General features: G+C 33.5%; 1 protein-coding gene across 3 annotated transcripts in view; it reads left to right on the plus strand.

Moving 5' to 3' along the window:
• The window catches only part of CFAP299 (cilia and flagella associated protein 299), a 580645-nt gene extending 570353 nt beyond the window's left edge, over positions 1-10292 (plus strand). The window contains exon 6 of one of the 3 annotated variants that reach the window (XM_041760116.1): positions 9689-10292. In XM_041760116.1, coding sequence (XP_041616050.1) covers positions 9689-9784 — 96 coding nt within the window. In that variant the 3' untranslated portion in view covers positions 9785-10292. The remainder of the gene's footprint in view (positions 1-9688) is intronic. The other 2 variants (XM_041760115.1, XM_041760117.1) reach the window with 2 other exon arrangements.
• Positions 10293-10554: the final 262 nt, after the last annotated feature.

Raw genomic sequence — 10554 nt, forward strand, 5'->3', positions numbered from 1 at the left:
CATTAAGAATCACATTATCAGTTAGGTTTGTCCAGAAACTCAAATGAAACAATATAGGCTACAGAAACTCATAAAGCAAAGACTGAAACATGTGGCCGGAAACTTTTCTGGTCGCTTTACCATTGTATCTCCAGTACTAGCATATGGTAGATGCTCAGTAAACACCTGTGGAATGAATAAATTGAATATTAAATATTTGCTAAAGAAATGAGTAGTAGAGCCAAAAATAATCCTGGAAACTTTTGAGGTTAACTTTAAAATATTTTGGGATCTTATGCACTAGAAACATATGTAGAGCTAATGCTATTTTTATCTGAAAATTACCAGAGTAATTGACTCTGGTGCTTTTCCCTCCTTAGTAGAAGAATTAAACCTGGAGGTTCTTTGCTGAACTTTGGAGTGTTGATGTTGAATAGTATCAGGGCAATGATGAAATATTAGGTCCATGAGTGAAAGAGAAAAATGTTTTTATTATTTTTAAAAATAAATATATAGCATCATTGTATATTATGCAGTTACAAAAAAAAGACATTCTACTTTCTTGTTCTATGAGCAAAAGAATAGATGAACAAAGTTTAGAATTAAAAATAACCTCCACTGTTGGCAAATTGAACTTAAATTAAAAAAAAGAAAAATATTCCACCAACAAAAACATAATTTTTGTTTCTTTGATTTAGAGGAAGATTCTAGTGGTATTTTATCATAGCTCCTCCCTGTTTTGTTACTCCCAAACAAACCCCCACCCTTTGCTACTATTAGGAAAGGTGTTAATTGCCTCCTAAATGCTGCCTCCTGGTTCACTGACTACATTAAAATAAATCAATTTCCTGCCTGGTTGAAATTGTTCCTCTCAAAATGGAGACCCATAACATTTCTACACCCTTGCTGCAAATGATTCCATTTTAATCTCTTGAAGCTCCACCCTCCTAGTGAAGGTTCTCAATTTTACAAACCCTCTTTTTACAGAGCTCAGGTATATTTTCTGTTGGACATTTAAGGAAAACAACAAACAACCCATACTGAAGAGAATCCTTTTAATCAAAAATATGGTTTCTTCGAAGCCTCCGACACAATGTTCCCTCAAACCCCACACAAGCTTGAATTAATGGAGCACGGGATACTGAATTACCCTACACCACTCTCCTGGCTCCTAGATTTTCCTCTGAGGCCTCTTGTAAACGTTACGTTTTAACTGTGGCACAGGCATAGTTACTAGGTAAAGCTGAGGCTTTGCCAACTTTCTGGTTTGCTGCCCAAATTACTGAATGTTTGGTCAATTATAGCCCTAAAACACCCACATACTAAGGAGCTTTTAAACATTTTTCTCCCCTGGGCAATCACCTGGTATATCTGAACTGAAAGTCTACCACATATAAATTAAGTATTTACTCAACAAACTGCTGCTAAAATCAATGGCCTTGAGGAACATATTAAAAATTACATAACAGAGCTTGACTTTTATGAATTAAACTCCTAAAACTTAAATGCTGTGCCCTCCTCTTGACCTGAAAAATGATTTTAATTTTATATGCCGTATTACGGAACAACCCCTTGAGATAAGGACATTGCTGTTAAGTGTCCAATGTATGAACTCATAGATGAAGTGTGGCACAAGAGAGGTGAGCTGGAGGAAAGAAAAAATTAAATATAAAAATTTGAATTACTGTTTGTATATCAGTGCTTAGTGATAAGAAAGTATAAATGATAACCCTTCACCATCCAAGCTGAATATATGCAGTGAAAAGTACACATCCCAATAAAACATACATGACAAAGAAAAAAAAATGCTGCTTTAAGCTTCTAACTAGACAGACAGCCTAATCAAACATTTTACCAAAGGTATAATAGGATCAGCATGGAAGTGAGAAAGGAGAAATTTGAGTAAGAGAGTTTTCACCTCAATTTATGCTCTTTTTCTTTCTTTCTTTCTTTCTTTCTTTCTTTCTTTCTTTCTTTCTTTCTTCCTTCCTTCCTTCCTTCCTTCCTTCCTTCCTTCTTTCGGCAAAATTTATTGTCACAAGTCAGGTTGGGAGTATGAGAAAGAATGGAAGGTGAGGTTCCTGGCTGAATGAAATGCAAGAATAAGAACAAAATAATATTTTCCTCTGTGATTTCAAAGACCTAATAGCTAATGACAAAGAAACAGATACCAGAAAATCCATGAATCAGGCATGGAGTCATTGCAGGTGCGAAAACACAGTTAAGGAATTATTTCTAATTCAAAGGGAGCATGATTTCTTCTGGATCTGTACTGTTGAACCAGTAGTCAGGCTTCTTCTTAACTGTTTCCCACCCCGGCAGATGCTTATAATTTCTAAGGCACTGAAACCCCAAAGCAGAGTGAGGGATGCTGACATTAATTGGAATATGGAACACGAGAGCATGAACAGTGATCAAGGCCATTGGCAAGGGTGGAAAACTTATGTTGACAACTTCTCAATTGTTACTGATGGCTGGGATATCTCAACATAAAACACATCCAAACAAATGGCAGCCTCAATTTGGTACCCCAGAAAACTACCTCACAAGCACATGAGGCTGCTCCTGAGGATAGGTTCATAACCTTTTGGGAAGTACAATTTATTTTAAAATTCTGATAAATTTCATGGATTTGCTCCAGAAAAATGTACATATGGCCATACACACAAAGTAGTGTAATAATAATTTAGGATATTGAAAGACCTGCATAAGTCTCTTAATTAATTTCACTTGAAACTGAAGACTTAGGGACTCTCCAGATTACCTGGGAGCAGTTGAAAGGGGCTGGAAGAACAACATAACAAGAAGGAAAGAAAGGGTCAGGAACAGCTACCAGGACTCAGGCTGGAAAAAGCTGTTTATGAGGGGCCGTAGCTAAATTGAGTTGGACCCAAATAGATCTTATCAGCTTTGTGATTAGAGCAAACCTCTTAATTTCTCTGAGCATGTTTCTACCTCTATTTTCTCATCTGCAAAATCCGTAAAAACAACCATTTCACAAAAGTTTGTTGTGGAGGTTAAATAAGAAAATGTGTTTCATGTGCCAGTAAATAGGTGGTCAGTAAATGAATATTGCTCCCTTGTGGTGTATCAACTTAGGATCAGTGAAATTCCCCAAAGAATATCACTTTTCTTGCAATAAACACTGGAAATAATCTATATGCCCATGACTAGGCAATGGTTAAATAAATTATGGTAATTGACACAGTGAAACAGCACACAGCAGCCTTAAAAAGGAGTAAAGCTATATTTAGTGAGGTTGATGTACTGGTAGGAATAGATGTTCAAGGTACATTATTAAGTGAACAAAAGCAAGCTATAAAATGATGTAAATAGCATTCAACCCTAGGAAGTAGTCTTAATTTACTTAGGAATTTCTCACTTATGGACATACAGATTGGCTTCTGTTTTTCTCTCCAAGTTTAAATGAGTGTCTATAACCAAGTTTCTGATTTTGTCTTTAAGATGGATTCTTAAAATGGAAAATGCTTAATCAAAAGATACATACACACACACATATATATAATAAAACTTTATAGAGATATTGTCAAACCACTTTGTCATTAGTATATATTTAATAAACTATTTAAGGCTGACCGTTCACCATGCCCTATTTATTTTGCATACTTTTTAGACTTTGTTAATTTTATAGTTCAGACTTATTTGGGTTTTTTTAAAGATTTTATTTATTTATTCATGAGAGACAGAGAGAGAGAGAGAGAGAGAGAGAGAGAGAGAGAGGCAGAGACACAAGCAGAGGGAGAAGCAGGCTCCATGCCAGGAGCTCGATGCGGGACTCGATCCAGGGTCTCCAGGATCAGGCCCTGAGCCGAAGGCAGGCACTAAACTGCTGAGCCACCCAGGGATCCTCCAGACTTATTTGGAATCATTTTCATTTGTTGTTATTATTAGGGATGAACATTTAGTTAGTATGTTGTATTTCTTCTTCTGTAATTGTTGTCCTCTACACACTTTTCTATAGAATTTTAGTAGGGTTTTCTTTTAATTAAATTTTAAGTATTCTATATATAAAAGGTAGAATACCTTTGTTTATCATACTTTTTAGTGACATATTATAATTTATATATCTGTTTTTTTAACTTAATGTTTTTTGACATTGACCTTGTATATAGTTTAAACTATTAGTTTCCCTCGCTGATTTTTTCTTGGCTTCCTTCAATGTTTTAAAAGATCCCTATACTAAGATTGGACAAATATTGACCTATAGTTCCTTCTAGATTAGTTTATGGTTTCCTTTATGTTTAAAATCTATAATTTTTCTGGAAAGGGAGGTGGGCGGGGGTTGGAGGTGACTGGGTGAGGGGCATTGAGGGGGGCACTTGACGGGATGAGCACTGGGTGTTATTCTATATGTTGGCAAATTGAACACCAATAAAAAATAAATTTATAAAAAAATAAAATAAAATCTATAATTTTTCTAGGATTTTGTGGAATAAAGTCAGAGTCTTTTTTACTTTGTTCCATCAGTTATTATTTTTCAGTAATTTATAACTGTTGATCTTATCCCCATAATTTGATTTACTTATATTTTATGTTTGGCTGGGAGTCTCATCCATCTTGGGAACTAGTAATGACTTCAGGCAGTAGTAGTCTTTAGCAGCAGCTCCTTATAGTACTATGAATTTGAAGTCAGAGTTTTCTAAGTGCTGAATTTTCTCAACCAATTGCATCATTTGCTGTTGTTGTATATGTAAGATTGTTTTTAAAACTCTTATTATCTATTGTTAAGGAATAATTTTTAAAAGAAGGTAGGATCATGATTTTCACATAGACATAAAATGAACATATGTCAGAGATTTTTAACTTATTAATTAATGAAAGATCAGCAAAATGCTATGATTGTTTTGAAGAATTCAAAGGGCAGAGATATATAAACGGTATAAAAAATTTTGAAATGAAGGGGTGCCTGAGTTCGGCTCAGGTCATGATCTCAGAATCATGAGATTGAGTCCTGTGTTCTGCTTAAGATTCTCTTTCTCCCTCTCCCTCCACCCCTCCCTATATGCGTGCATACCTGCACACACGTGCACACATGCACACACACACACACACACACACACACACACTCTCTCTCTCTCTCTAAAAAAAAAAAGAAGAAGAAGAAAAAGAAAATCTGAAATGAATTTACAAATAGATGCAAAACCAGTCTGTTTATCAATGTAAAAATCAGGGGCATTCTGTGGAACACTACTTTGCATTTATACAGACATGAATTATCTGCATTATAATGAGATTTCTACAGGTTACAGAGTTGTAATATCAGTTAAAGATGAGAAAACCTATGTGTATCTGAGTTGTCACAATAGCCACTATTTGATTTTTGCCCATTTCAAAGTCTCTCATAATTTTTTCTGGCAGTTCCCTTTCCTCTTTTTGTCATAAGTTCAAAGAATCATCATTCTGATAAAATAAGGCTTGTCCCATTAGATTTGCCTGGTTGTTTACATAGATGCAGTAAAAGTGTCATTTTACCATATAAGACACATTAAGTTTTCTGTGTAAACTCTAAAACCATACAATTTTGAACAAATACTAAATTAAATTATGTCTGCAAGTTTTCATAAGAAATCTCAAATTGGATTTTTAAAACCCTCTATTATTTGGTGACTTGAGGCTAGGAAACCAAGCGCAAGAAATACTCTCCACCATATTTCACGTGAAATACCTATAAATTTGAGTAAATTCCTCTTTTCTCAAGGTCCCCCAAATATACTAAGGTTACATGTACTTAATATATAATATTCTTAGACTTTCTAAGCCAAGAAATAGGCCAGGGCTTTGTAGGTATTGCTTCCATAAGTAAAATCAAACTTAATCCAGGATGAGGGGCTGTTCCTACCTGATTAAATGAGTATTGTTTTTGAGTACAACATTCCAAGCAAGGCCCTGGTTTTTCAATTTGTGCAATTAAACCTGATTAAAAAATAATAATAACAGCTTCTTTTTAAACCTATGCACATAACTAAATGACCATGGAAAGTGTAAAGTAGGTGTAGTTTCATTTAATCTTTTCTATACTTATTGGACACTCCATCTGAAATGAAGTGTGTACTATATGTTCACTAATTGAATTTAAATTTAAAAAATCCAATTATGGAGAGGCAAAAATTAGAAAATAAAATTGTTAGAGGCTATTTGGACATTTGATTAAGATAGGATCGGGGTACTAGAGAAATAATATTGAGTTATATATTTAATTAAATAAGTAAGATAATAAAACATTTTAAATAAATATAGATATTAGCATGGTTGTAAAGAAACATTTTTATAAGTGAGGAATCTTTGTTCTTTACTTTCTTTTATTTTTTATTTCTTTTTCTTAATCAAGAATGTAATAAATTCAACATAAAGCACAGAAAAATATTCTTACAAGATACACATTATTTGCTACCTAGACAGATTACACAGAGGTCAAAAAATATTTTCTATAGTAGGCAAAGGAATGAATCAGTAAGTAAAGAAAGCAACCCCATCAAGATAAGGCAAACTTTACAGAAATTTTAATACATTTCATCATTTCTTTTCAAACTCAAGTACTGTAACCCAGGACAAGTAAAATTTACTTCCAAATTTGCCCTTTATTTTGCTTTTTCTGGCACAACAATTCTCAGGATATCCATGAGCTCAAAATAATTTTTATATTAAGATGTTATTTCAGTTAACATTTTAATTTGTGTTCATCATTGCTTTAGTCAAATGAATCAGTAAGTGTTTAAAAATATCTCAGTTTCAACTTCTGATTTGGTAAATACTGATGGTGATAATTCACACAAAATTTTTTTTGGAGTCCTCAGTAGCAAGATTGTACAGAGGTTCTGAAAAGGAACAAAAGGGGGAAAAAGGCTTAAAAAACATTGCTGCATATAATTATGTAGTGTATGTGTATATATAAAATCAGTACTATAGAACTTGCACTATAAGACAAAACTACTTTCTCTCTGGAACAGAAAAGCATATAGACAGTGGTTTTAGTCTGTCCCCATTACTTAGTGGAATTTCAACCACTCATGTTAATTGTGACTTTTAATCAAAGTAACTTCTATTTCAGTGAGAAAACTAGAGGTAGAAATTAACCACTGTCCTCCACAAAAAGTATTTTAACAGAATAGCAAAATTTGTGTTGCACCTGTCTCCAGCCACACTTTTTTAAAGAGACAAAATGAACGGATCCATTGACATGACCCAAAGATAAGAATGTTTCATGAAATATAAGAAACAGTATATAAAGTTAAATTGTGCACTAAATGTTCAGTATTCTTAGTTAGAAATTATCTTGATATCAAATTAATATTCATCATATAATTCAACTTTATAGCAGTCTAAGGCTTTAGGTTTCCTAGAGATCTTGGGAATTATATTTAACCTGACATATTAAAAATAAAACATAAAATAAATAAAATAAATAAAACATAATTACTATTGAAATAAAGTTCTCAGAATAATGATTTGATTTTGCTGAATACAAATTTATATTTTTCATTATCTAAAATATTGTGTAGAAGTAATGTGAGTTTATTGGATCAGTATACCCGAGTAAGTTTAAGAAAAGCAAACCCAAGGAGAATAAAATGTATACTTCACCTAATACTGATAAATCAGACTAGAAGCTGTTTTTATTAAACCAAAATTATTACACTGGTCTAATTTGCCAAAAATTTATCTTAATTACATGAGCTTAAATATTCAAAACATTTCTGAGTTTCTATAAGAATAACTTAAAAAAAAAAAAAGATTGACTTATTGATCGATTTACTTCAGAGAGAAGAGAGCAGATGGGGAGGGGTGGAGGGAGAGGCAGTGAGCATCCCAAGCAGTCTCCACAGAGACCTGAGCCCGACACAGAGCTTGATCCCATGACCCTGAGATCATGACCTGAGCCGAAACCAAGATGCCCAACCAACTGCACCACCCAGGCACCCCTATAAAAGTAACTTTTTAAGTATAGCACATATCAAGTATCAAAACTTTGATTTTCTCATTTTCCTGGAATCTTAAACATTAGCCACAGGCCAAAAGTAAACACAAAAAAAATGATCAGACTATATATCAAAAAGTTGTTTCCTTTCCTGGTGAGCATGAGATTCTTAATTTGAGATCAAAAGACAAGTAGACAAAGAAAATAAAATACTAACAAATCAGATTCGCTGTTGTCTTCCATCCAAGAAAAAAATAAATCTCTATAATCTATTACTCCATTTACAGGGATCACAAAATTTTGGCCACAAAACCAAAAATCTGAATCATTACTGTTACTAATGAGGAATCATTTATTGATTGTGAAAGTTATAAAAACAAAGCACATAAGTAGTAAAATGGAAAATATGTAAAGAAACAGAGGATCAGGAAAGTGAAAATTCTGTTACAATAGGGAATTTACTTCTAGGAGCCAAGAAAAGCCCTGGTTAATTGTTTACAAGATAATTTTTTGTAAAAGGATAAACTTACGACTCTCATACAGATACAAAATGAATGTGCCAACTATTTTATTTAATTTCCTAATTATAGACAGAACCAGTAAGGTAGTGGAAACAAAGGGGAATTCTAAGAGCAAAACATATATAGGAAATAAGAAAAGTTGAAATTAATTTACAAATAGATGCAAAGTAGAACTATATGTAGGGCAATAATGAATTAAATCTTATTGGGTACAATTAATTTGCATCTTTTGGGCAAGTATATTTTGCATTACTATCAAGTTTCCACAACTTAAAGAGTTGTAAAATAGCACAAAAACCGTGAAAGGCAGAAAAAAAAATTGGATGAAGGAATCACTCAAGACACCCAAAATCTTTGTTTACGCATTTCAGTCTTTACGGTTTTGCTGACTCTACTTAGTAAAAGATGGGTCCAATGTTTTTTTCTTGCTAGCACAAGAAATTAGTACCGTGGTGGCAAAGCAGAACCATTATGCCTTTCCTCTACTCCCACATCGAAATGTCTTATCATCTCTTCCTATAAAAAGAAGAGAGAGCAAGAAACTTCATTCATTTCTGCATTGAATATTATTTTCCAATTGTAGATATTACCAACTCTTTTAGAATATCTTCTCTCTCATCAATACCATAATAGTGAATACTTGTTCCTGCAGGAGCTCCCTAGAAGCCTAAAAGTATGATAGACTATTGTGAATAAAGATAGAAGGAGCAAATCTTTTTTCACAGAATGTAATTTGAAGGGCGAAAAAACAGTTCAATTAGTTTTTAAAAAGACAAGAAGTTTCCAATTAAACCCAACATGGGCAGGTACTTCCACTAGTCTGAATCAATTGCAAGCTCAAGTTCATTTTTTATTGGACAGATTTGAAATTATGATAGTATTCTTTTAGATTTTAGATTTTTAGACTTTTTTAATTAATCTGTGATCATATGTGTTTAAGAAGTTCTTCCCTGGAAGTTCTGCAAAGTTAGTGATCCATGGGGTTTAGCAAAACCCAGAGAGCATAAGCCTGGGACACTGTTTTGACCCTAGATATTTTCAGTGACATAATTACCCAGGGCGTCAAAGCTTCTGATTAGAATTATCACTACTTCTGAGAAAAAGAATCTGAGGGGAAAATGAAAATGTCTCCATGGCCATAGCATTTTGTTGTTCTGTTTGCTATAGTATTAAAGCAGGAAGATAATTGATTTAATGCCAATCATTTTCATGATGGACTGGACTGATTAACAATATGATTTATGTATTTTAGACTTTACCAGGTGACAACTCTACTAGAACTCCTATCCAAACAGAACTCTACATTCAAGCTGTTATTTTTGACCACATTTCCAGAAGAAAGACTTAACTACTAACATGATAGATGGTCCCCTAAAGGCTTACTAAGTTTGATTGAATCCTGTAACCAGAAGCAAATTAGAATAATAAATGAATCCTGTGGCTGGAAGACAAATTAAAATAATAAAAGTTGATAAAGAATTTAGAAAAAGCATAATCTTTACTGTCTTTATGTGGTACGTATCTTAATGTGATTTGAGGTTTTTCTGAATTCCTCCCCCTCCCGCAACCCGCCGAATACTGAAGCTGATTGCAACAGTTCATGGGAGAGACTCTTCTTGCTACATATTTTGTAGCTCAGATTTTCCAAAACAAAAAATGTTCCAGGTCCTGCTATTGCCAAATACAGTGGACCAAAATCTATACCATGTGGCAGTGCTATCTACTAAATTTGTTGAATATTGATAAGAAACCTGAAGGTGAAGAATAAGAGGAAGAAAATATGAATACAAAGTTTTCAATAGCTCCATATGAGAAAATAAAATCTGAAAAGTTCCACAAGATGATGTAGAAAATGAAGTGTTTGATATATTTATGCACCTAGACAATATGAACCCCATGACAATGAAGCTGAGAAAATTAAATCTACAAGAAACCAAAAGATTTTAGAAAAGTGAGAACTTCATTAGTGAACAGGTTTTCCTGAGGTGCCCCTGCAGGTGGCTTTTGTGCAGAAAAGATATTATTCAAGAAGTCACTTGTGATTTAAAAATTAACATTTGGTTCTTCCTCTTATCCCCATTCTCTTCTCTTCCCTTCCTAAACACTCCAGTACTAAGG

This window comes from Vulpes lagopus, chromosome 6 (genome assembly GCF_018345385.1).
Source record: "Vulpes lagopus strain Blue_001 chromosome 6, ASM1834538v1, whole genome shotgun sequence".
Lineage (NCBI taxonomy): Eukaryota > Metazoa > Chordata > Mammalia > Carnivora > Canidae > Vulpes > Vulpes lagopus.